The sequence below is a fragment of the Aspergillus sydowii genome (assembly GCF_001890705.1).
Source record: "Aspergillus sydowii CBS 593.65 unplaced genomic scaffold ASPSYscaffold_11, whole genome shotgun sequence".
NCBI classification, from domain to species: domain Eukaryota; kingdom Fungi; phylum Ascomycota; class Eurotiomycetes; order Eurotiales; family Aspergillaceae; genus Aspergillus; species Aspergillus sydowii.
In genome coordinates, this window is record NW_024467869.1 from 422,661 (window position 1) to 447,155 (window position 24,495).

Sequence of the window (24,495 nt, forward strand, 5' to 3'; positions counted from 1 at the left end):
GGGACCTTAGTCTTAGTCGGTTTCTCAAGGTAGTGGCGGCCTACGACCCAGAGTATCGGTGCAGGGAAGATATGGGCAGATTCGGCCCCTAACCCTAAAGAATCCGGCCCAATCTTTGTTAGACTGCCCAGTTTGCTAAGCCTCACAGGACCTTGCATGGGCTGCACGTATGGCTTGCTGGTGATTGGCTTCCCTTGGCTGCGCCCTGAGAGCCGTCTCCCGCCGTCTCATGTAGAACGCTTCAGCCTTCCTGAGAAATTTCTGCCCCTGCATGGATGCTCCCCCAAGTGGAATTTGGGTTCCTTGGCTTTAATTTCACCTCGCTTACACTTGGAGCATACCGGTGCTTTTGCGACAGGGTCGCTCAGCCAGTATAGTATGTATATAATCTTTACATAGCGCGTAGAAAGTAAAGGAATATCATGCTCAGTCCACATATTGAACTCCGGCCAAGTCTCGTTTCTATATATTTAATATTCTAGGCCTTTTGTACTTTACATCAGAACTACGGCAATATGCTTCTCAGGGCTATCCTGTTACTGAGTGCAATTGTTCAGTATGTGACCTGCAATAAACTTGCAGGGCCGTACCAGGTTGATCATCCCCATCCCCCTCTCAGATACCCCAGACGACTGACTGCTAATTCTGTTCCTCGGCACAGAGTCTATACATCTGGTACGCCTACCGTATGGAGATCGAGGCTTTTGGTGCAGGCTCCAACCAGATCGCGTCTGGTCTTAAGGGCTCTGCCCCGGACGGGACCTGCTATTTCGACGAACTCATGGACGGGCTCCAACGTCAAGGCCAGGGACTCGCGCCCGGACAACACACGACTGTCGGAAAGGAACTCACTCCCGACGTGGCCAAAACGGCCAAAGAAATCCGCGGACTAACAGCCCTAGATCCTAAGGGTGGCACAAAGCCGTTTGTTTGCAACCTTGACTCCGCCAAACTATTCAAGTCAGGGCAGTCCACGAAACCGATGAGCAGCCTTGCCGACATCCTAGACAATGTGACGGACCGTATTGAGGCTGCCCGGCAGAAGGTCGGCGATGAAGCTCTTGGGGATACATTGAAGAACGCGCAGCTGGCCGCATCGGGTATCCACGAGCAACGGGTCCGTGACATGGGGCAGGACTACATTGATACGGTCAACGACTACCTTAAAACCGCGCAGGGATCTAACACTCAGGTCGTCACAGACAATCCAACGGATATGGAAGGGAACAAGTACAAGACTATTGACTTTGAGAAGACAGAGCAGGCGGACTCCAAGTTTGCGCAGCACTGGGCTGGATTCCCGCAGTGGCTGGATCAGTACAAGAGTACCAAGACCAAGAAGGGCCAAGTCAGGTTTCATTACAAAGCTGTGCGCGGCGTTCAGGGGATTGAGAGCCGAGTTCACAAGAAGTGCAAAAAATGAGGCCATGGCCGCGGCTCCCACTCGGAAGCCATGCCTGGATGAAAGGGATGACAGGAACTTCTTGTATTTTAGTCCAGTCATACTCCGTAGCACTATATACACGCCTTCGTACAAAGCCTAAACATGACAGCCGGACGCATTACTGGAGCGTTATACTCCGACCCAAAGACTGTCTTGACAGCATCCCTTAACTCCTGTTTGCCAGTAGCCAGCTCCTCCTGCCCAAATCCAGCCCCTATAGTGACACCCGGTATTTCACCCAGCGCCATGAATGTATTAATCTGTTCGTTATCACCCGCATCAACCAGCTGCACTCGTGCGTCTGCCAGAAGCCCAAACGGGCCCGCTGCAGCCTCCACATCAGCATGAATAATAACAGGCTCCATGATGACCACGTCCCAGCTTGCCCGGGTGCGCATCAAATCAGCAAGACCAGACCTCGTCCACCTGTAATGCGGATCAGATTCCTCCGGGCGCTCACGCAGCTGAAAGACCTGCAGCAGACCTAACATGATAGATGCCCTGCCGGAGCGTGTCCGCGCCGCAATCGCCATAAGACAACGCACCGGATCTCCCCATTCATAACTCTGCCACTCGATATCTACGAATGGCTCCCAGTTAAGGTGGACGGAGTCCCGCACCTTGTCCAGCCAGGGGGTACCAATCTGATAATTGCTGAAGCGTTCTGTATCCGAGTTCGTGAAGTCCGGCAGCTGCTGCGGGCTTCCGGTCTCAAATGCAACTGCTCGCGACTCGTGGCACACGCGTGTGATGGTAGGAGGAGCCCGGTTTGTCCATGATATTTGCCAGTTCTTGCTGCAGGGGCAGGGGCACTCTTCCCAGATCAGGTCCACGCTTTGCTCGTCGAGTTCCATGACGCGATTGTGCGGGAGACAGAGGCGCCAGATGGCGAACCGAAGTTCAGTGGGGAGTCTGGGAAATAGGTGGAATGTATTCACTGAGTTTGGCATGTTGGAGAGTATGATCTACTCTGTATGTGCGTAGACTCGGTTTCGGAAAGTGGGAGATGGCAAAACCAACGGTCACAAAAGCTGCGCCCCTTCTTGCCGCTTGGCTCACCGCGCTAAGTATAAATTTGGTTAATCATAAGACTCCTTAGCCTGATAGGTATTATATTATGTTGATTCGTCGGTATACTTTGTCTGTATCTATGTATAAAAAAGTCTAGTATGGCTTCTAGCAACTATAACCCTAATAAGGATATCGAGGACTTGAGGGCTACAAATATAGTTTCCCGTTCCTTCGTTCCCGCTTCTATTTTGTAATTTGGTTCTGAATTAAACTAAATATCAACATTGCAATACGTAAGCCCTATGATCTGTAATATTATTTATCTTTACATATATTCGATTAATTAGCTACCAGCAAGTGAATTTGAAGGAACAAACGAAAGTGTATTTATAATACATCTTCGAGATTTAAATAGGTTTCTCCGTAATCAAGATTTTTTCATCTGACACCAAACCGCAGGGCAGGGCCTTGTAACATCTGCGCGTGATAACTCTGCAGCAATATGTAGGAGCAGGACAAATAAATCACACATGCAGTAATAAGTAAAGACCGAATACACCTTAGTACTTCACTTGTAATGAATCTAAATGGTTCAAAGCCAAAAAATCGGGGCTTTCGGGTTTACCCCGCCAGAAGAACTCAAGGCAAATACCCACATGTTCAGTTGTGAAGATGATCCGCATACTCTGATTCGCATACTTGTGCAGCCCGATGAGGAGAACAGGACAGGGAAAGAGGGGAACGCGCATTAGCGCATCGGTATTGATCGGGTATTGACCACATCCTTGCTTCACGTTCTGAAGGATGCATTCTGGGCAGCCCATGCTCTCATAGGCGTCTGGATACTTGATACTTCGGCAGCAGACTGTGCACGTCAACCACGATCAGCGGATTTCCCCCCACCCCCACCCCCAGGAAGCCGCTGAGGAAGGGAACATGGGGAATACAGTAGAAGCAGGGGATATATGAAGGGAGAAAGGTATCACTGCATAAGGCCATCCTCCATCTTTCGAATTCCCTCATACTGCGTTCTATCAGACAACTCGACAAGAAGCCCCGGAGATGCTTTTCTGGGACACCTCAAGTTCCCTCTGGGACCGAACGCTGCTCATAGCTGGCGCGATTGGACTATACTGGATTTTGTGGATCATATATGCCCGCACCTTCCATCCCTATGCCAAATATCCAGGTCCATTCCTGGCTTCATTCTCTCGAGCCTGGATTATGATGGAGATTGTCCGAGGGCAGGCACATAAGACACAGGCCGAACTGCACAAGAAATATGGTATTCCCAATTCCATGCTCAGCAGCACTTACTGGACTGCCACGACACAAATTTGCTCGTTATATGGGTGAGAATTGACATGCTAAGATTATCAAAGGCCCCGTCATACGTATAGCACCCAACGAAGTTGCAATCTCTGACCCCTCATCTATCAAAGAGATATATGGAGTTAGTTCAAGGTTCAACAAGGTAGGACTTGCAGGTCATTATATTCCCTCAGCAGTGCTGATTTGCCGGGGTAGACCGACTTCTACACTCCATGGNGACCCGAATTTGGTGAGAATACCTTGCTATATCCGAATGCGCAGAGGCCTAATCGCTTTCTCTAAGCTCGCTTTCCCGATCATTTTACGTCCACAGACGAGAATATCCACAAAGAACGGAGAAAGATTGTCAATAATATCTACTCAATGAGTAGTATTATAAAGTTCGAACAGTATATTGATGTATGCACCGAGCTTTTCATGGAAAGAATGGGAGAGTTTGCCCAGGCACAACAACCCGTGGATCTTGCAACCTGGGTACAGTGGTACGCCTTTGACGTTATTGGCGAACTATACTTTAGCTCCATGTTCGGGTTCATGAGAGACCGTTGCGACGTCCGGGATTATATTGCCTCTCTCGACACACTGCTCCCTGCTCTATGTACTGCTAGCGTGATGCCGGCCTATGCCAGGGCGCCCTTCCTTGCCTCCGGACTACTGCTCAGCTCAGTAAGGAAAGCACTGAAGGCTTTGAAGAATATTGAAGAAGCGTCCGAAACATGTGTCCGAGCAAGACTGCAATCCAGCTCAAAGGAGGATCATTCGAGAGCAGATATCCTCAACAATCTACTCGAAATCCACAGGAATAAGGGCTATCAGCAGGACTTTATGATGACGGATGTACAGACAGAAGCATATGTTGGACTGTAAGTCATAGCACCGTTTCTTTTCGCCCCGAAAAGCAAGTATATATACTTATCAGTGGACTACTTCATCCAGGTTTGCCGGCAGTGACACTACAGCTGCCGCTCTTTCTGCCATTCTGTACTATCTCATGAAAGACCGCAACATTTATGAAAAGCTCGTCAAGGAGATAGATGGAGCAACGGTTACGGGAAACCTCAGCTATCCACGCATTAAATATGCCGAAGCAATGCAGCTCCCGTACCTCGTGGCGTGCTGCAAGGAAGGGATGCGGATGCACCCGAGTGTTGGGTTAACACTTCCTAGGGTTGTGCCTCCGGGAGGATGCCAGATTGCAGGCCAGTGGTTTCCTGGAGGGCTGCACGTTGGGGTAAATGCTGCCGTTATCCATATGGATAAGTCTATATTTGGCGAAGATGCCGAGACGTATAATCCGGATCGATGGTTCCGCGAAGACGCCGTTAGTATGGAACGACACATGTTTCAGGTGAGTGATATCAGAAATTCTCTGCTTGTTTGTTTTTTGTGGATTAGCTAAATCGAATGATGGTAGTTCGGAGGAGGGTCACGAACATGCATAGGTAAAAATGTAAGTTTCATGCTTCATGCTCGGATTCCCTTGAATCTCCATTATCCGCCCTTCAATCATGTTCTACCAGATGCGAAAGACTAACCGACTGGGACAGATCTCATTATGTGAAATGCATAAGTTAGTTCCGGAGCTTCTTCGACTGTACGATATAAGGCTGGCCGATCCTGAAGAGGAATTCAGAACGAAGAACCACTGGTTCAACAAGCCTTTGCCTATGTCCGTGCAGATTAGACAACGAGATAATACTGTTTAATCGGACACCCGACCCGAAGTTGGGTTGTTGGGTATCTCAGCTCAGGTTGCTGTTTGGATTCATTCCTCAGTACCTTCTGGAGCTGGCATAAGTTTAGGGTTATGGAAATCAGTGTGATGCACTGCCTGTTAAATCAAAGCCGCCTGATTTTCTCATTTCACAGATATTGAGCTATTCTCATTAGGATCAGATTGAATTTTAAGAAGGTCATGTTGTCTATAATCAGGAACCAGCTCTTCTTTGAGTTGGTAGCGTGTAATTCTGCGTAAGTAGCCGCAGTGTCTGAAGAAGTTTCGGCAGGGCAGTCAGCGTCGTTGCCGGATACCAGAGATCTGATTCTGCGGGGTTCGTGGGATGGTGAAACCTTACTATTGAAAGAGGTATAGCCTTCCCGCACACAGATGAGATACAGATCACGCATCCAATCGAAATGCCAATATTCTCGTGGAGTTGGAGGTGGAGGTGGGTGCGGAGGTGGAGGGAAGTCCGCCATACTGCGAACCCAGATCGACCTTGCTGCGCGAACTGAGATCTGATTCAGGATCCTAGCGTGCTATGGTATAGGAATCATGCTCCGCATGTTCCCACATTTTGGGCAGTGACGTAGGAGCCGGCTTTAAGCCGATATGCGGGATCGTGGTCTTGCTGCGGTTCCTACCCTCAGCATTTACAACGTGTTCAGCTCTCGCCTCGTCATACTCGAAAAGGAAATTCGAGAAACTGATTGCATTCGTTCAGCTCCCCTTGCATGTCAAGGCACAAGTGCACGGCAACTGGGCTGGGGCGCCTCTTCTTAGTGCTAGGAAAAGACTTGTCAGAATGTGCCCCCGGCCTACAATCAGTAATTTTAGTTTTTCTGCCGAGGATTATAGATAGAAATGTGGCTATTTCTGGTCCTCCCTTTGCTCTGTTCTTAACGCCTTATACTACAACAACAAAGATTCGATTACACAAGAACATCAGTCGGAAAAGAGCATGATTTGAAGCCGACAGGGAACTTGGTCTGTCTGCACAAATAAAACCCAAGCAGGCGTAAACGAGCTTCGTATATCCGGTGAACTCCACACGGAAACAAGAGCCATAGCATGAGGCCAGGCACCGGGCCAACCTTTCAGCGAATGACCTGGAGTGTAGGATGCCTGTATGTCACCAATCTACTCTGGAATTGTACCTGTACCCGGGCTTCCCGAATTCAGACTGATCGAGACGGCCTTAAAATAGCTGCAGATAGTGATATTGGGCTGTTTGTCAGCAATCTGCTCCATTCATGCCGCCCTATGGATGTATCATGGAATTACGGATATAGTCTATATCCGCCGGGCCGTGCATTATACTCACGTCCTATAACACTATCGCCACGTACATCATCCGACTAACACGTCCAAATGCGATTTAGCATGTGGATTCCCAACTCCATATGCTGTGGCAATAGGAGCGACGGCTTTCCGGATATAGCTGTATCCGAGATTGGGGAAAAGATAATATTCCATGAGATATATAGGACACAGCTAAGAACATCCAAGGCCCAATCTAAATTTACCAGATTTTGCCGTCATTGCTTGTTTTTACGTGGCTGACGTAGCGCGGTTGGTCCTCATCATGGAAACACCGTCATCGTCCTCCGGCACCATCGACCTGGAGCAAGGCGGCTCTGGGATCTCGAAAAGGATAACTCTAACATTTCGAAATTTGAGTGTGCGCGTTAGAGCGGCCGATGCGGCACTCGGGCAAACCCTGTTGTCTGTGGCCGATCCAAGGCAGTTGGTGGATTTCTTTCGGAAGGATGACAAGCCGAAGAGGGTCAGTGGAATCACGATTCCGACTAAGGGATAGTTGCTGATATTTTTGTAGACAATTCTGAAAGAATTGACAGGACAAGTACGACCAGGGGAAATGGTAAGTGCCAAAAGAGGATGGCTGAATTAGGGCTTGCTGACGGATGCCCTTTGTGATGTAGATGCTTGTTCTCGGCCGGCCAGGCTCAGGATGTACATCATTCCTGCGCGTTCTATCCAACGACAGAGGCTCCTTTGACAAGGTTGAAGGAGAAACGTGGTACGGTAGCATGGACTCCGATGCGGCAAAGAAATATCGACAGCAGATCATGTTCAATACTGAGGACGACGTTCATTTCCCTACTTTGACGGTGAACCGGACGATGAAGTTTGCGCTGCGCAATAAAATACCCCAAGACCGCGAGGATGGAATCGGAAAGAAGGAATTTGTCCAGCAACATCGAGATGGGATCCTGGATTCCCTGGGTATCCCACATACGAAAAAGACCTTGGTGGGCAATGAGTTTGTCCGTGGTGTTTCTGGCGGCGAGAGGAAGCGAGTGTCGCTGGCTGAGCTTATGGCTGGTCAGGTAGGTGTCTTTCCATACGCACTTATCTGGCAAGCTCTAACTATGTACAGAGTCCCGTCCAGTTCTGGGACAACCCGACTCGTGGTCTAGATTCAAAAACGGCCTACGAGTTCGCGAGAATGCTCCGACGAGAGGCCGACGAGAATAGCAAAACTATGGTGGCCACCACGTATCAAGCTGGTAACGACATCTATAATCAATTCGACAAGATTCTGGTCCTCGCCGAAGGTCTGGTTACATACTACGGACCGCGAAGTCAGGCCCGGTCGTATTTTGAGGACTTGGGATTCATATGTCCCAAGGGGGCCAACATTGCAGACTTCTTGACTTCCGTCACCGTTCTAACGGAGCGGGTTATTGCTCCTGGAATGGAGGAGAGGGTCCCTAATACACCTCAAGAGTTTGAGGCTCGCTATCGGGAAAGCTTTATTTACCAAGAGGCCATGGACTCCATTGTTGCCCCCGAGAAACTGGCATCTGAGGAGGAAGATCTAGCAGCTGCAGTGCTCCGTGAAAAGAGACGGCGCCATATTCCTCGGCCTCAGAGTGTGTATACAACTGGACTATGGGACCAGGTTATGGCCTGCGTAATCCGGTGAGTAATATCCCACCTACAGCAAGCCCTGTACTGATAATTTAGACAATTCCAAATCATGGCCGGCGACAAACTTTCCCTTACAATCAAAATCGTATCATCGATCCTGCAGGCGCTGGTCTGCGGAAGTCTGTTCTACAACCTCAAGCTGGACAGCTCCTCCATCTTCTTGCGACCCGGCGTACTCTTCTTTCCAGTCCTATACTACCTCCTCGAATCAATGTCCGAGACCACCAGCTCCTTTATGGGGAGACCTATTTTCTCTCGTCACAAGCGATTCGGCTTCTACAGACCAACAGCCTTTTGCATTGCCAACGCTATTACGGATATCCCCATAACTATCTTGCAAGTGACCTGCTTCTCGCTGATTTTATATTTCATGTCTGCACTGCAGATGGAGGCTGGAAAATTCTTCACATTCTGGATCATTATCATCGTGAATACTCTATGCTGCATGCAAATGTTCCGGGCAGTGGGAGCGCTGTGCAAGAGATTCGGTCTAGCCTCTCAGTTAACGGGATTTATTTCAACAGTAGGATTCGTGTATGGAGGTATGTACGCAAAACCCCGTCTTAAAAGGAAGCCCCTCTAACAGTGCGACTAGGCTACCTGATCCCATTCCAGAAGATGCACCCCTGGTTTCGCTGGATCTTCTACCTGAACCCATCATCATACGCCTTCGAAGCATTGATGGCCTCCGAATTCACTGGCTTGCAGCTTGACTGCGTGGCACCAAACTATATCCCATACGGCCCCAGCTATCCAGACTCAGCATCGCCATACCGGGGATGCTCCGTCCCCGGAAGCAACGGCGACATGATCTCTGGAGCAGACTATATCCGCGAGCAGTACAGCTATTCCAGCGGCCATATCTGGAGATCGTTTGGCGTGATTATCGGATTCTGGCTGTTCTTTATTGTCTTGACCGCGATTGGATTTGAACTTCGCAATAATCAGTCCGGATCGTCCGTGCTGCTGTACAAAAGAGGGAGCACGCCGAGTGAGGCGAAACAGAGACCAGCTCGGACTGATAATACTATGGCTCTGGCTCAGTCTGGCAAGCAGTCGACTTTTACATGGAGCAAACTGGACTACCACGTTCCGTTCCATGGTCAGAAGAAGCAGTTGCTGGATCAGGTCTTTGGCTATGTGAAGCCTGGAAATCTAGTGGCTTTGATGGGATGCTCGGGTGCAGGAAAGACAACGTATGTCGAGCTTTTATTACCAGGACAACAGAGCTAACAATTCTTGTTTCCATCCAGACTTCTCGATGTGCTGGCTCAACGGAAAGATAGCGGCGAAGTGTACGGCTCTATCCTCATTGACGGACGGCCACAAGGCATCAGCTTCCAGAGATTGACTGGATACTGCGAACAAATGGACGTCCATGAGAGAACAGCAACCGTTCGGGAAGCACTTATATTCTCCGCCTTTCTCCGTCAGCCGGCAAGTGTTTCTGAAGAAGAGAAAATTGCTTATGTGGACCACATCATCGACCTGCTTGAGCTGTATGACATCCGGGACGCGCTTATCGGAGGTAAGTATCTAGACCGCTTCTTATAGGTTATATACTGACTGTTTCAGTACCTGGTGCCGGCCTGAGTATTGAGCAACGAAAGAGAGTAACCCTTGGTGTCGAGTTAGTTGCGAAGCCAACCCTGCTGTTCTTGGATGAGCCGACATCGGGTCTTGATGGACAGTCAGCTTATAACAGTAGGTGAATCCACGATATGCTGGTCATTATAGTTACTAACGAAACAGTTATTCGCTTCCTTCGAAAGCTAGTCGACGGTGGACAAGCGGTTTTGGTATGAGATACACCACCCCAAGCAGGATATGGCTAACTGTTGTAGTGCACCATTCACCAACCTTCTGCAGTACTCTTCGACGCATTTGACTCTCTTCTTCTACTGGCAAAAGGTGGAAAGATGGCGTACTTTGGAGAGAGTAAGAAACCGTCCCCCTATTCATTTGCACCTCCTAACGACGGACAGCTGGAAACGAATCTCAAAAGGTGCTGGACTATTTCGCACAGAATGGAGCCCCATGCGCCCCTGACACGAACCCGGCTGAGCATATCGTCGAAGTCATCCAAGGAAACGGCAGCCAGAAAGTCGATTGGGTTGATGTGTGGAACCGGTCAAGTGAACGCGAACGAGCCATCGCTGAACTGGAGGAGTTGAACCGCATCAGCCAGGCTAATCCTAGCGAAGAGGACAAGGCAAGCTTTGCTACCTCAAGAGGGTATCAGTTCAAACTTGTTCTTCGCCGCCTGATGATAAAGCTATGGAGAGAGCCGGTTAGTAAAGCACCCTCCAGCTAGGGCAAGCCATGCTAATTTTGTAGGACTACATGTGGAACAAGATCATCCTGCACATTTTTGCAGCACTGTTCAGCGGCTTCACCTTTTGGAAAATGGGCAATGGCACATTCGACATGCAGCTGCGGCTTTTTGCTATCTGTGAGAACCCTCACTGCTAGGTTCTTAAGAGTCCAACTAACTGGCCAGTCAACTTCATCTTCGTCGCCCCCGGGTGCATCAACCAAATGCAGCCCTTCTTCCTGCAGAATCGCGACGTCTTCGAGACTCGAGAGAAAAAGTCCAAGACATACCACTGGCTCGCATTCATCGCAGCACAGGCTGTATCCGAAATTCCATACCTGATTATCTGCGCCACGCTCTACTTCGCCTGCTGGTATTTCACCGCGGGCTTCCCAATCGAGGCCAGCGTTTCCGGCCATGTATACCTGCAAATGATCTGTACGTACAGACAGTTTACATTCTAGATTCCAGAACTAACAGACGCAGTCTACGAATTCCTGTATACATCCATCGGCCAAGCCATCGCCGCCTACGCCCCGAACGAGTATTTCGCAGCAATCATGAACCCCATCATCCTGGGAGCAGGCATGATCGCCTTCTGCGGTGTTGTGGTGCCCTACGACGCCATGCAGCCATTCTGGAGATACTGGATGTACTACCTCGATCCATTCACCTACCTTGTCGGCGGTCTCCTCACTCCAGTCCTGTGGGATGTTAAAATCGAGTGCAACCCGTCTGAATATCTGCAGTTTAATGCTCCTGCAGGCCAGTCCTGTGGAGAGTACATGTCTGACTTTCTGTCTGGTAATCCTGGGTATCTCCTTGATGCCAATGCGACAGGAACGTGCTCGTTCTGCGAGTACTCGACTGGGGCAGATTATGCGAGGACATTCAATAAGTTGGAGAGATACTATGGTTGGAGAGATGTGAGTTCCATTTACTTTGCCTGCTCATAGTATAATGTACTAATATTTGCTAGACTGGTATTACAGCGCTGTTCTGCATCACGTCGTACATGCTTGTGTTTGTGATGATGAAGCTGCGATCGAAGAAGACCAAGGAAGCTCGATCGGAGTGAGGTTTGATTTCACGCAGAATATAACAATACTGAGTCACTCGGTTGGCTTGGTCATTATATTGTTCTGGAATAGTTTCGTTTAGGGTAAACATGCCGGACTTTCCGTGTTTGATCTACAGCATATGGACGAGTTCAGGATAACTTTGATTAGGAGTTGAACTATAGATTGTGGAATCGCTAATAGATAGGTATATATATTTGATAGCATTAATAGAACTGTTTCATTGATAGTACCCCAGCCGGCCTGGTAAAAAAAAACGTCGGGTATATACGAACGATAATTGATTCTCACTGTTCCATATTAATAATCTGGATATTCCCATTAGTATTTCGTATAGCTTATGGACATGTCCAAATGACGGTCGGGGAAAAGTCCAGGCTGGCAGTGTTGGGCATAGAAGCTCATCTGGCGTCGGAAATAAACCCCTGACAAAATCAAGTCAAGCTTCTTGCCTGAAACAACTTTGTTTACTTGAACCAAGAGAGACCACCGGAGTTCCTCCATGGAGTGACATGTAGAAATAATCAAATTCTACTGGGCACTGTGGATGCCCTAATTGGTGGAACACCCCCTGGCAGGTTTCTATCTCAAACACGCACATCAACTTCAAACCACCGCAGTCTTGCAATGTAGTTAGCGCTCGGGCTGCGTCAGCCAACGAACTCCGGAGTCCCGAGTCATGATCCAGCAATTACCAGCGAGTAGGAGTATAAGTGTGCTGGCCGTGCGTGCCGCCGGAATTCCAATTGCAGTGTCAACTCCAACTTCATTGATTGAAGCCTGTCTCTCTTTCACTCATCTGCGCTGGTCGCTTTCGTTCTTTAGATTTTCAATTCACTATGTCTCGCAGCCTTCTTGCTTTCGCTTCCTTTGTTGCCTCCGTTGCCGCCCACGGCCATGTTACAGGCGTCGTGGTCAACGGTGTCCTATACCCTGGCTGGGACATCGGCAGCTACCCCTACATGGAGGACCCCCCTGTGGTGGCCGCCTGGGGAACACCAAACACTGGAAATGGCCCTGTAGACCTGACCTCCAATGGCTACTCAAACACCGACATCATCTGCAGTCTGAACGCCACCAACGCCAAGGGCTCTATCACCGTTGCCGCTGGCGACAAGATCAACCTGCAGTGGACCGAATGGCCTGAAACTCACCATGGATACGTCTCCTATTTCTCCCATATCAGGGCCCACAAGCTGACATCCCTTTACTCCAGTGATCGACTACCTCGCCTCGTGCGGCGACTCCTGCGCAACAGTCGACAAAACCGCGCTCGAGTTCTTCAAGATCGACGGCGTTGGCCTGGTGGATGGCGCTGAAGTCCCCGGAACATGGGGCGACGACCAGCTCATCAAGAATAACAACAGCTGGATGGTCCAGATCCCGGAGTCAATTGCCCCCGGAAACTACGTCCTGCGCCACGAACTCATTGCCCTCCACGGCGCCGGCACCGAGGGCGGTGCCCAGAACTATCCCCAGTGCTTCAGCTTGAAGGTCACCGGGTCTGGCACCGACAAGCCCGCTGGTGTCGTTGGTACGAAGCTGTATACAGAGGATGAGGCCGGTATCCTGGTGAACATCTATAGCAGTCTCTCGAGCTACCAGGTCCCCGGACCAACTCTATACAGCGGTGCCTCGTCTATCGCGCAGACCACTTCTGCAGTCACCTCCACTGGCTCTGCCGGCGCAGCAGGCAGTGGTGCTGGTGGTGGTTCCGCTTCAGCCACCAGCAGCGGCTCTGCTTCAGCAAGCACCACAGTAGCAGCTACAACCACCGCTGCTGCAAGTGCCAAGGCCATCCAGCCATCCAGCACCAGCGCCGGCGCCACGTCCGCACCTCGGCCCAGCAGCACCACACTCACCCGTACCACATCTAGTGCAAGCACTGCTGCGCCTACATCCAGCCCTTCGACCCCTGGCACTTCCACCCCTCCTTCAACTGGTGGTTCGACTGGGGGTTCTGCAGGCCCGTACGAGCAGTGCGGCGGTTCAAACTTCAAGGGCGCCACGAGCTGTGCTTCGGGTACGACGTGCAAGAAGTATAACCCTTACTACTCGCAGTGTGTCCCTGCCTAGATAGGACAGGTAGGACATGAGGAGAGGTTGGCTGGAGACTGGAACTGTGTATTATAGTTGTTTACTGTTATACAAGGGTAGCACTTGATTTTATCGAAATACCATTCCACCATGAAAACCACTAGTCGTATTAGGCCGTCTTTCTATTGCATTATATGGCAACAGCTTTGAGCGGAGTGGCTTAGGTAGCCTGCTTACATGAAGTATATGGCTCAATATTTCGTCAGTATTACTGAGCTTTAGCGCTTCGCTCATATATATTTATAGTAGACTGTGCTGTTACCTCCTCCAGGCGGTGCGCAGAGGCGTAATAGCTAGAGACCCGGTCTGGGATTAGGTCTTCATGAACTAAACAGTGAAGGCGAGAAACCGCGAGGGTGGCTATATAAGTCCTAGGAGCCTTATAACATGTATTGAGATAATGTAAACAAGCGACAGACCAGCTGCCACGACAAAGTCAAAAGAATGCAAGCTGATCATCTTAAGACTTATACAGCCTACGAGAGCCCTTGGTCTCGCCATATCTAATCCCAAAAATCATAAATCATTCCCCAAACCAAGCCAAAACCAACCCTACAAGACAAAGACAGTAAATGAGCTTACGAGCCCCGGGCTCGAATCAGCCACCAATCTAATAAGCCGCACTCTCAAGATTCCCGCCAAAAGTATCATCCTTCAGCGGCACAGTCGCATCCCCAAAGTCCGCATCCTGCAGCGCCTGCCTGGCCACATCCGGCAAACTCTCCCACGCAATAAGCGGCTGCGTCCCACCAACCTGATCCGTAAGATCCAACTGATGATTCACCGGCCAAGTACTCGAGTACTTAATCAGCGGTCTCGTTCCGTCAAGGGTGAAGCCGTCAGTATCGCAGTTCCACTCGCCGTGCGCGCTGGGACACACGGCGGCAATGTTATCGGCCGTCGTGCCGGATTCGTCGGAGAGCCACACGACTACGCCCTCCCAGTCATTGCGGTGGCCGAGGCCTGTGCTTGGGGAGTCCTTGGGCATGTACCAGGCGTACATGATGGCGGCGCCGTAGGTGGACACTAAGCCGTCGGACATTGTGGAGCGGGCGTAGACTTGCCCGGTTGAAGAGTCGCAGTCGCTTGAGGGTTCGCCGGAGGGTTGAAGGCCTCCGCTTGTGTTTCCTACTTTTGTTAGTATATGACTTTTAATGGAAGAGATACGAGGTTGGGCGAGGTACCGTCAGCATCAACGGCTGGGAACGGAACACAGCCGTTCTGGACGTAGAGGTATGGCTGGTAGGCGAGGTACTGCTGCCCGATCGTGGAGTCTGGGACTGTCTCGTCGAAGCCGACAACGGCGTCGTGGTCGATCACATCGCGAGGGGCGAGTTTGGTTGCGGTTGGGGTCAGGGGAGTCGCGGCTGCTGTGGCAGCGAGGGAGACGATGAGGGCGCGAGCGGCCATGTTGTCTGTCTTGTCTTGGGTATATTTGGCTTGGCTGAGGAGTAAGAGTTCTGGTACGGAGAGCAATAACGTATTTATATCCGGATCAGTTCTTCAGCAGTGGAACCAGACTTGTCGATCACGGCATCGGAGGAGGAACTAAACAGCCCTAGTCGAGGAACGCGTTGACAAGACGGCTTAGGATTCTCCGCCAAGAAGACCAGGGGGGAAACGTGCCTAAGGAACGCAGAATAAAAGGAGAAACAATCTGTATTGGCCCCATCCCGGTGTAACCTGGCTGGCTGTATAGAGCTGAAGCTGCGATTACTCCGCAGGGGATATGCCCCAGTCCAGGCATTCTCCGCGTTTAGTCTATGCTAGTTATGCACTTATGCTCGTTTCTACGGCAGGCAAGTCAAGAAATCGCCCAATTTCCGCAACACATCCCCCTGCAATGTTGCATCGGCGTCGCTCTTGTCGCTCTTCCCCACCGAGATACTCACATAGCACCCGTCCGTGTCGACAACGGCCCTTTCGGTTGGCAGACGCGTCGACCCACAGGTTTCGACATCGTCGTCCGTGATGAGCGGGACCGCTATGAAGAGTCTCGACAGCACGAAGCTAAAGTCGTCGGCGCTACTGCAGCCATCCACGGAGGGGAAGTTGACATTCAGCCAGACGTCGTCCGGGAGGTACGGCGTGCCAGAATCGACGACCCGATCGACGACTTTGGTCGCGAGGTCAGCGTAGATCGTGCTGTAGTCCGGGACATCCTCGTCCCAAGCTGTTGGAGAACCGTCCTTTCCTGAGAATGCGATCGCGGGGATGTTGGCTGTTCCGGCCGCATAGCTCGCTGCGCCGACAGTGCCGGAGAAATGGATGACGACACCGAGGTTACTTCCAACGTTGGGGCCCGAGACGGCCAGATCGGGGTCTCCGTTGAAGATTTCCGGGGAGAGCGTATCAATGCCGTGCTTGATAGAAGTCACTGGGTACGAATTCACCCAGTTGAGGTTGGGGTCTGTTTCGTTGGCGCCGTACGGACCGCTGTTCTCTGGGCAGCTATCAAACTCGCATGCGTCGGTCCTGTCCTCGGGGGTTTCATCTCTGGATCCTACGGCGACGTTAGCTGAGTTAAACTTGGCGGACGACTTTCTCACCTGTGCCGCTCTGGTTCTCAGCGGGGGCAGACACGACGACGGAATGGCCGGCGGAAGTCAGGGCGCTGTAGAGCGACCGAATGTTGACTTCAGCCCATCCGTCATCGTTGGAGGAGATGATATTCACGGCCTGCGAGGCCAGGGGGAACAGAGCGAGAGCGAAAGTAGAGCGCATGGCGAGCCAGTGACGAACGAAATGTCGAGATAGCGTTTTCCAGCGCCGGTTATCTCGGAATTTATCTTGCTGATGGCCTGGACAATGCACCGGAGGGAAGACGGAAGGAGGCAAGTCCGATGCATTTCGTGTTAGCGAAGCGGCTAAGGATCAATCAATCCATGGATACAGCCCGCGTTGACGACGATCACTGCGCGATATCGGAGTGTTGCAGCCACCGATCTCGACACGTGCGGACCAACTGGTTTATCTAGACTACCATATGCGAAACAGACTGACAGCTGCATTGACAGCTGCCCGAGGTGACACCCGAGCTTGCCGCAGTCTACAGTGTATTGCGGCAGTAAATAGGGAGGCCTTTGTATTGCACATAAATCAAGGCAAGGGCGGACATCGACATATGCCTGCACGTTTGGTTCAATTGGCCAATGCCGTGGGTATGATACTACGAATTATATAGAATGTCTCCATCGATGCCGTGCTTTAACGACCGGCACATCGGCTCGCGGCCGAGTCAGTCTCCTTTTGCTCGCCGACCCTGCGGCGTCGTTTCCCGGACGGGAGATCGCGGTGATTGCGCGGTAATCCGCCCGTAGAGATATATCTGATTCTCGCGCGTCCTCGCGCGTCATCTTTGTAGTCCGCGACTGATGAGTCGATAGTGGCTTGTAAGAATGTATTTTGGGTGACCTCGGTCACGCCCGTCACTCCCGTCCGTCTCATTTCTCCTTGGGCTCTGACTGCGCCTTGACTTGCTGTAGAGTCTGCAGGATCATGTCTAGCTGGTTATTCATCTCCTGCCTCGCCTCCACCAGCTCCCGCCGCATGCTCTGCACGTCCATCCGCAGACTCTGAATATCCACCTTCAATGTTTGGAACTCCGACCTCGTCGGCCCGCTCGGAATCGACGGGATGGCGGTGTGTGGCATGGTATGTACCGGTACGGAGTGAAGGGTCGGTTGCGACAGGGGTAGAGACCCCGGAGGTGGCATAGAAGGAGATGGTTCCTCGTGTTGCTTGGGTCGTTTCGCAGCGTTGGGATCAATGGCAGGAGAGCCCTCCTCCCCCGGGCGTTTCAAAGACTGCGCTGGCGATGCGGTATTGGGAGGCCCAGCTAGAGAATCACTAAAAGAAATCCACTTGTCGGTCGCAAGCACCAGCTCAGTCAGAGGTTGTTCCTTGACCTTGCCCGCCGCAACATCACGCCGACGCTCCCGACGCTCCGACACCAGCTCCTCGATTATCTGGCGACAGGACTGCCATGAGAAATTCCGCTTGATCTGCCGTTTGAGGTTCGTCGCGACGCAGTACCAGAACCGCGACGGGTTGCCGTGGTACAAGCTCTGGAACTCCAGGCAGCAGTTCACCAGGATGAGGATTTCGTTCTCCTGCAGCTTGCGGCCTCGGCGCTTGGTCAAGGGCGAGCCCTGTACCTGCTGCGGTGACTGGGCGACTTGGTTCTCCTTGTCATCGTGGGGAGTGGGCTGTGACTGGGACTGCGGCTGGGACTGCGGCTGGGGGTCGGCGGTATAGGGGGTGTAAGGGGGCTGCCAGGTTGTAGGTTGGTACGAGGGACTCGGCGGGTGGGGAGTGGGTGAGGGTGCAGGAGGAGGGGCGGTCTTGCTGAGGCGATAGATGGGGGTGCGGCCAGAGAGATCGGGGGGCCGAGTAAACTTGACGGGGGCCATGTCGTGTCCTTCTCTGGTTGTGGTGAAGATCCGTGTGGAGGTGGAGGAGATGATCGGACGCGTACTGCTCATGTGCTGACTCATGTGCATAACACAACATAACTAGTTCGTTAACTAATGTCTTCCCTCTCCTATTTAACCATCCATCACGATCATCCAACACTGCTATGATGCCCATGCAGTCCAAGTGCAATGGCATGCTCTGCCTCGGCTCGCCCTATCTCCGTCATGTCCCTTGCAGATAAACACACCAAGTACGACCGCCCGCTCTCTCCGTCCAGCACCACGCTCAACAGGAACCCTGCATCTTCAGCCTCGTCCGTCCCATCAGGGATAAAGATCGCTTCTCCAGGCGTATGAGGCTGTGGTTCCTTGCCCCAATATGTGATCTCTCCGGTCTCCAGGTCTGTCTTTGCCAGCCCGTCCACAAACGATGAATTGCCCCTGTCAACGATACCATACGCATACCTCTGTCTCTTCGTAGCGTACATTGGATTGATGGTCGGCAGCTCCCCAGCTGCATCAATTTTCGTAATGACTTCCGCAGCCTCTACATACTTCTTGATTCCCTCTGTCGGAACACCAGAGAGCTTGTACCGCACCAGACTCGGTATGTTGCCGTCGTGAGGCGGCTTGCCCTCGCCGGTTGAGAGGATGTTCTCAAAATATAGACTCCGCAGTATGCTATCGTTCGGGAACTGGATGATATCACATATTATATCAACTGCTCCATCACGGTCTTCCTGGAAAGCGTTCACCGTGTGGAAGCTGAAAAAGGCAGGGCTGGTGAACGTTGCGACATGACCTCTATCCCCCTTCCTGTCTATCACCAACCACTTCGTTTCCGCCTGGGGATTGAACTTCAGGGCGTCGATCACGTTTCTCTCCCAAAGCACTGATGCGCCGTAGCCAGTGAAGTACAGCGGCCAGATGCAGAGGATAACAAAGTCCCCCGACAGGAAAAACGAGTGGATGTATGCAGGTTTCACCCCGGACCCGATGGTCGCGATGATTTCAGTCTTGCCTGTCTTTGCCGATGTACGGAAAATGCGATATTTGGCTGAGCGGCCGAATTCGAGGTTGAAGTTGTATAGATCTCCGGTCACTGGGTCGTATGCAGCGTGTGCACAGGACATGTCACCCTATTCAGTTAGCATTGAACACATACTGAGCAGGGTAGCACTACCTTCAAATCCGGGTGCAAAGTTGTCTGTCGCGTAACACCCACCGGCTGCAGGGTATCCATATCAATAGTCTGAATTTGATTCGCATCCGTCAAAGCCGTCACCGTACCCTCCGGCATCCCTGGCATATTGGGCGTCACAGTAACCCACATATTGGCCATTGCCGGCCGCTCACTACTCGGGGCCGCTGGATGGAAACTAGTCTTGACCTTCTCAAAATACGACATGCAGGGATCCCTCTTCTGCCCGAAGGTGATGTATTTGTCGATATTTCCGCCCCTGCGCGCCTCCTCAAGTAGCTCGTCGACCTGGCTTCTGGACGTGTAGAACACGCGACAGGTTCCCGGGCTCTCTGTGTCAGGGACGATCTGGAATCGGTGGATCTGGCTGAATCCGTCGAACCAGTGGCTGCGCTTGTACTCTCCATTCGGAGTGTTGAGTTTGTAATGTCCCGGTCCAGTTCTGTAGAGCGTGCCTGCTACCTCTGGTGGGAATCGTCCAATGACTTTGAGTTCTGTCGGCTTTGGCGAGGTTGTGCTTGCTTCGAACTGGGAAGGTCAGTATAATTCGGCAAATGAGGTTGGGTAGGACATACAGCAGCATCGTTCGGCCAGTTCTTATATGGCGCCGTGGTTGGAGTGTCCTTCAATTTGGAGTCCATGCTCACACTGTATTTATACTAACGGCTAGAGTTAATAGAGTAATGAAGTGTACTCTTTCGAAATATGAACAAATCTGACCCGGCAACGTCTTTATATAGACAACTACCTATAATGCTCTATTTAATCTTCTAAACATCTGCCTCAGCCTCAGCCCAACCAGCCAAAGCCTTCATGAGTCCCAAGCCTCGACACTAAATGGAAGCGCACTGACGCACATCAACTCAGCTCGTATTCGCGAACCAACAGAATAAAGGCTTTAGCGAGCAAATAATCGCCCAAAGTATCAGGGCGTATTTGAAAATACCTCCGCAGGATTCAGCTGTGATATTTGGGTTGAGGAGATCATGCAGGCACCAGTAGTATTAAATATTAGCAGACGCCGCATATAAGCGAGCGAATGAAAAGTAGTCTAGATATTAAGTATTAAACACTAAGTATTAGCAACCGAGAGTAATAGTTATACCCCGGATCCTTGTCCGTTCGAATCCCCGTGTCCGTGTCCGTGTCCATATCCATGTCCATGTCCACATCCATGCCCGGACTGTATCACGGTATACCGAGGGAGGGTGCATCCCATTGTTATAATCATAAGCCCGTATCTCATATTGGACCGTATAGCTCGTAGATATATCATAAATCGTTTACGCAGCGATAGCCTGTTCCTTGCGCGCGGCGTGCTTCTTGCTCTTGCGATGTTTATCCGTCGCCCAGCAAGCCCAGATGAAGAGGATTGCCTGCGACGCACTATACAAGAATATCAAGTTAGCAAGACCGAGTAAGGATAGCAAGCTAGGAAGTTATATAGGTAGCGAGGTAGGTAGGTAAGTCGACGCACCAGCAAATGAACGACATGATAGCCGCATACCACTCCACACGGGCTAGGACTAGCCCACCACACTCACGACCACGAAGACACGAATATTCCGAGCCAAAGAACGGCTCCATGAAGAGAGCCATTACAATCGTCACGGCGGTTAGGAAGCCGAAGGAGGTGAGGTCGAAGCCGACATAGACGCCTGGGTGGATGGGTTTGTTCATGGCGAGGCGGAGGACTAGGACGGTCGCGGACCAAAGAAATGTAAAGGCGCCCTATTAGTTCCAGGACGTTAGTGAATGCTTCTAGGGTGGTATAACCGTAGACTCGAGGGATAGCTGCGTACCCCTGCAAGCACCCAAGGGTTGACGCCCCAACTGATGCCGTCGTTCATGACCTTGGCGTGAGCTGGGATAGTCCATGCCAGCGCAGGGAATACGGGGAGAGTGGTGATGATGCTCAGGATGCGAAGGCCGATGATGGCCTTGTGGCAGTCGTCTGCGTAGTACGGGTTGTTCATGTTGAGTTGTGCTAAAGGGAGGAATGCGAAAGCAGTGTTAGATTAGTCGACCAGATTAAACTTGAATATTGATTCAACATCGGTAGCGAGAGAGAGCTTGATATATTGTGCAGACTGTTCCTCTCGAGTCTCGTATTGCGTGTCTGCTGGCTACGTCGGCCAAGCCCTACGAGGATGGCGGAGCATCTGAGCCTCGCAAGTTCCAACATTCCTCAGATCGAGCATGCGGATTGGATGCAGAGCTGCTCCCAAGAAATTTAACATGGAACGCCTGACGATCACCGATGAAGCGCCACGATGGCAGCGTATGCAGGACCCTGAGTGCAGGATGGATCGGCAAATGCATTTTGGTCCACTCCACAAGGCCTCATCGCCACCTTTGAGGATATTTCTTCAGCGTGTCAAAGTATTGATAACATGAAGGAGTTGTTATTGATCTGCACTGCACCCACTATACAAAACTTGTATACTCGACCTTTTTGGGGATATGCTGCGCGAACACCAAATTTATATCTAAATATAGCTTCCACTCGTGGATACCAACATTCACTCGTTTCGGACCTTGCCCCTAGCAAATAGCCCTTTTCTGTATTTGTTTTAGAACCCCTTGCAGAGGAGGCCTATAGAATAAGAAATACATAATATTATTATAGCTTATATGCATATATATTTTTCTTTCCTATTCCTATTCATAATTTATTTCCTGACTGCTTAAGAATGGGGTCCGGCCCGCTGATGTATTAAACCTTTCTAATACTAATACTTAATCCGGAACTCTCCCAACAGCCGACATCTTAAAATCAGACATGGGTGTGGGGATTATACTCACCAACGCGGCGCGGGCATTGGAGGGTCATTGAGAAGCAAATGGTCATCGACTCCAGACATCTGAGGCTGAGAAGTGATCGAAGGTGTTTCCATATGCACCCTTGGTGAAGCGGGATAAGGAGCACCGTCGGCATTCCACATTCTCAAGACAGGTTCAGAATATCGTAAGGGCAGACTGTGAAAAGAAGAAGAAGCAGGAGAGGAAGCTATTGTTGGATATGGGTGGCTTGGATGTACAAAAGCTGTACTATCCATAGACTGGAGAAGCCCAGAACCCATTGTGGTTGGTTTGGCTTGTTCTTGGTTTGGTCTAGTGGTAGTGGACGAAGACGGCATGGGGGCTGTATTTCTTTTCCGAGGTTTGGTGGTGCGCAGAGGGTTGAGCACAGCTCCGTGCTGTATGAGGCAATCCCTGGTTTCACAGGGTCTTGTCCATTAGTTGCAAGTGGTGTCTGCCCGGTATCAGAACGCATGTTCACATCCGCCCCCGATCCAACAAGAGCCTTCACGACCTCAATCGATGCAGCCCAACGCTAAATTATTCAGGCCAGATATTAGTATCATTATACAATAAACGGGCATGGTCTCGGGTGCTGAAACTTACTAGCGGAGCCCACAAGAAGGTCGTTTGCGTGGATGGGTTCATCCCGCGTCGAAGCAGACGACGGACGTCATCGATATGGCCACCAGCGGCAGAGATGTAAAGACCATTGACGAAATTAACCGTGGTAGTCACATTAGCACCGGCATTGATCAGAATCCGAGACACCGTTTCATGGTCTTCCGAAGTACAAATCTGAGTCCACACCGTTTGCCCGTCGCGACGTCTATTATTGACATTTGCTCTTCGGGCGATGAGAAATGAAATCATCGCTGGGTGATTATGAAGCACAGCTATCCCAAGGCATGCCTGTCCCTTGGGATCACGAGAATCTATTTTGAGCTGATTGTCAAACAGAGCTGCTGCGGCTCTGACGCAGCCTCTTGTCGATGCGATGAACCTGGCAGCACGGACGGTATCAGCGTAGATATCCTGCGGTAGATTCTGTAGTTGTAGCTGAACCCGTTCAAAGTCATCCTTGAATGAGGAGTGCAACAAGATGTCGAACCCTAGAACTGGCAGAAGATGAGGTGTATGACGGGGATGTGATTGGAGATCCCAAGTATCCGTAATGATCCGCTCAGCAACTGAAGTATACAGTTGAGCCAGATTCCTCCGGGTAGTAGACACCCATTTGACCCCATAGAAAGAGGAAAGCCCCACAGTCTTGCATGACTTTAGTAAGTAATTTGATTTCGGTCAGGTCTCCTTTCTCTGTTATGTCACTTTCAAGTGATGCAGATTTGCTCGAGGATGGGGTCTCGCTTGGTCTCGCTGGAATGTCTTGGGACTGGCCTGGGGTTGAGCCAGCAGAAGATACGATGCTGTAGCCTTGAGGTGTTGCTGGACTTGCAGCTAGAGAATGTCAGTATATGCTGGATACCTATATCAGCCGGGTTTACATGACTGACCTGCCGCGTGTGCTTGAGCAAAACTCGACACCTGCCGCGGGATATTCTTCTGGATAGTTTTCTCATTGATCGCTTTTCCGTTCAAGCGGATCTGTGTCTTCTTGGGCTTCGCATGACTGCACTTTTCAATACGACGGTTGGCCTAGACGTAGAAATCGCGACTGTTGTCTTTACGCAGTCGCCATTTCTTGAAATGGCTTTGTAGGTGTCCTTTGCTATCCAATCAATCAATGTCAGGGGGCACAGCGGTAATAGAATAGGTCTACGATAGAAAATATATCTTATACTAATTCTAAAATCTCTCCCTATAGACTTAATTAGCTTATCTAGAGTTAGGAATCTATAATCTTATACCTTATATATATTAAGATAGACTATGTTTCTAGCCTATATTAATTATTATTCTTTTTTATATAAACATTTAACTATTCTATATACTATAAATCCTATTAATTCGCTTAAGCTAGCAATATAACTCTATTCTATATATTAACTATAATCTATAAAGCAGTCTTTAGTTCCTCTAGGATTAAGAGTGATCACTATATTTAAGAGAGAGATTAAGCATTATTTTGTGAGGGTTTTGTTTTTCCCCAGTGGGAACAACAGTA

The 24,495-nt window shown here is 50.6% G+C and overlaps 11 protein-coding genes across 11 annotated transcripts; 4 read left to right on the plus strand and 7 right to left on the minus strand.

Annotated features, from left to right (window-relative positions):
- Nucleotides 1-515: 515 nt before the first annotated feature.
- Nucleotides 516-1,423, plus strand: ASPSYDRAFT_92651 (uncharacterized protein; the record flags this gene model as incomplete). Its single annotated transcript, XM_040852712.1, has 2 exons — nt 516-593; nt 662-1,423. The coding sequence occupies 2 exons, from the start codon at nt 516-518 to the stop codon at nt 1,421-1,423; spliced, it is 840 nt and encodes a 279-aa protein (XP_040699324.1).
- Nucleotides 1,281-2,440, minus strand: ASPSYDRAFT_48735 (2EXR domain-containing protein). The gene has a single exon (XM_040847687.1). It carries the CDS (start codon nt 2,392-2,394, stop codon nt 1,516-1,518), a length of 879 nt encoding a protein of 292 aa, XP_040699325.1. The 5' UTR covers nt 2,395-2,440; the 3' UTR covers nt 1,281-1,515.
- A 1,077-nt stretch (nt 2,441-3,517) lies between these two features.
- ASPSYDRAFT_1159285 (cytochrome P450) lies at nt 3,518-5,493 on the plus strand (the record flags this gene model as incomplete). The annotated part of the gene is made up of 6 exons (XM_040840065.1): nt 3,518-3,740; nt 3,838-3,942; nt 4,071-4,650; nt 4,724-5,135; nt 5,202-5,237; nt 5,335-5,493. The coding sequence occupies 6 exons, from the start codon at nt 3,518-3,520 to the stop codon at nt 5,491-5,493; spliced, it is 1,515 nt and encodes a 504-aa protein (XP_040699326.1).
- Nucleotides 5,494-7,092: 1,599 nt separating this feature from the next.
- On the plus strand, nt 7,093-11,998 carry ASPSYDRAFT_71230 (putative ABC multidrug transporter; the record flags this gene model as incomplete). The annotated part of the gene is made up of 15 exons (XM_040850565.1): nt 7,093-7,293; nt 7,345-7,389; nt 7,451-7,858; nt 7,909-8,453; nt 8,499-9,004; nt 9,058-9,658; nt 9,716-9,990; nt 10,038-10,166; nt 10,200-10,261; nt 10,307-10,400; nt 10,448-10,752; nt 10,800-10,914; nt 10,963-11,214; nt 11,257-11,702; nt 11,756-11,998. 15 exons carry the CDS (start codon nt 7,093-7,095, stop codon nt 11,852-11,854), a joined length of 4,083 nt encoding a protein of 1,360 aa, XP_040699327.1. The 3' UTR covers nt 11,855-11,998.
- A 613-nt stretch (nt 11,999-12,611) lies between these two features.
- Nucleotides 12,612-14,052, plus strand: ASPSYDRAFT_48736 (uncharacterized protein). The gene is made up of 2 exons (XM_040847688.1): nt 12,612-13,014; nt 13,067-14,052. The coding sequence occupies exons 1-2, from the start codon at nt 12,695-12,697 to the stop codon at nt 13,929-13,931; spliced, it is 1,185 nt and encodes a 394-aa protein (XP_040699328.1). The 5' UTR covers nt 12,612-12,694; the 3' UTR covers nt 13,932-14,052.
- A 510-nt stretch (nt 14,053-14,562) lies between these two features.
- Nucleotides 14,563-15,362, minus strand: ASPSYDRAFT_60470 (NPP1 family protein; the record flags this gene model as incomplete). Its single annotated transcript, XM_040849859.1, has 2 exons — nt 14,563-15,080; nt 15,137-15,362. 2 exons carry the CDS (start codon nt 15,360-15,362, stop codon nt 14,563-14,565), a joined length of 744 nt encoding a protein of 247 aa, XP_040699329.1.
- A 380-nt stretch (nt 15,363-15,742) lies between these two features.
- ASPSYDRAFT_158367 (5'/3'-nucleotidase SurE) lies at nt 15,743-16,676 on the minus strand (the record flags this gene model as incomplete). Its single annotated transcript, XM_040842722.1, has 2 exons — nt 15,743-16,455; nt 16,502-16,676. The coding sequence occupies 2 exons, from the start codon at nt 16,674-16,676 to the stop codon at nt 15,743-15,745; spliced, it is 888 nt and encodes a 295-aa protein (XP_040699330.1).
- Nucleotides 16,677-17,395: 719 nt separating this feature from the next.
- On the minus strand, nt 17,396-18,364 carry ASPSYDRAFT_157823 (uncharacterized protein; the record flags this gene model as incomplete). The annotated part of the gene is made up of 1 exon (XM_040842673.1): nt 17,396-18,364. One exon carries the CDS (start codon nt 18,362-18,364, stop codon nt 17,396-17,398), a length of 969 nt encoding a protein of 322 aa, XP_040699331.1.
- A 149-nt stretch (nt 18,365-18,513) lies between these two features.
- On the minus strand, nt 18,514-20,209 carry ASPSYDRAFT_208424 (carotenoid oxygenase family protein; the record flags this gene model as incomplete). Its single annotated transcript, XM_040843944.1, has 3 exons — nt 18,514-19,506; nt 19,551-20,096; nt 20,144-20,209. 3 exons carry the CDS (start codon nt 20,207-20,209, stop codon nt 18,517-18,519), a joined length of 1,602 nt encoding a protein of 533 aa, XP_040699332.1.
- A 347-nt stretch (nt 20,210-20,556) lies between these two features.
- On the minus strand, nt 20,557-21,565 carry ASPSYDRAFT_48740 (uncharacterized protein). The gene is made up of 3 exons (XM_040847689.1): nt 21,371-21,565; nt 21,046-21,299; nt 20,557-20,954 (listed from the first exon to the last, which is right to left on the minus strand). The coding sequence occupies exons 1-3, from the start codon at nt 21,542-21,544 to the stop codon at nt 20,852-20,854; spliced, it is 531 nt and encodes a 176-aa protein (XP_040699333.1). The 5' UTR covers nt 21,545-21,565; the 3' UTR covers nt 20,557-20,851.
- A 1,013-nt stretch (nt 21,566-22,578) lies between these two features.
- Nucleotides 22,579-24,069, minus strand: ASPSYDRAFT_92661 (ankyrin repeat domain-containing protein; the record flags this gene model as incomplete). Its single annotated transcript, XM_040852713.1, has 5 exons — nt 22,579-22,905; nt 22,977-23,560; nt 23,637-23,828; nt 23,885-24,000; nt 24,059-24,069. 5 exons carry the CDS (start codon nt 24,067-24,069, stop codon nt 22,579-22,581), a joined length of 1,230 nt encoding a protein of 409 aa, XP_040699334.1.
- Nucleotides 24,070-24,495: the final 426 nt, after the last annotated feature.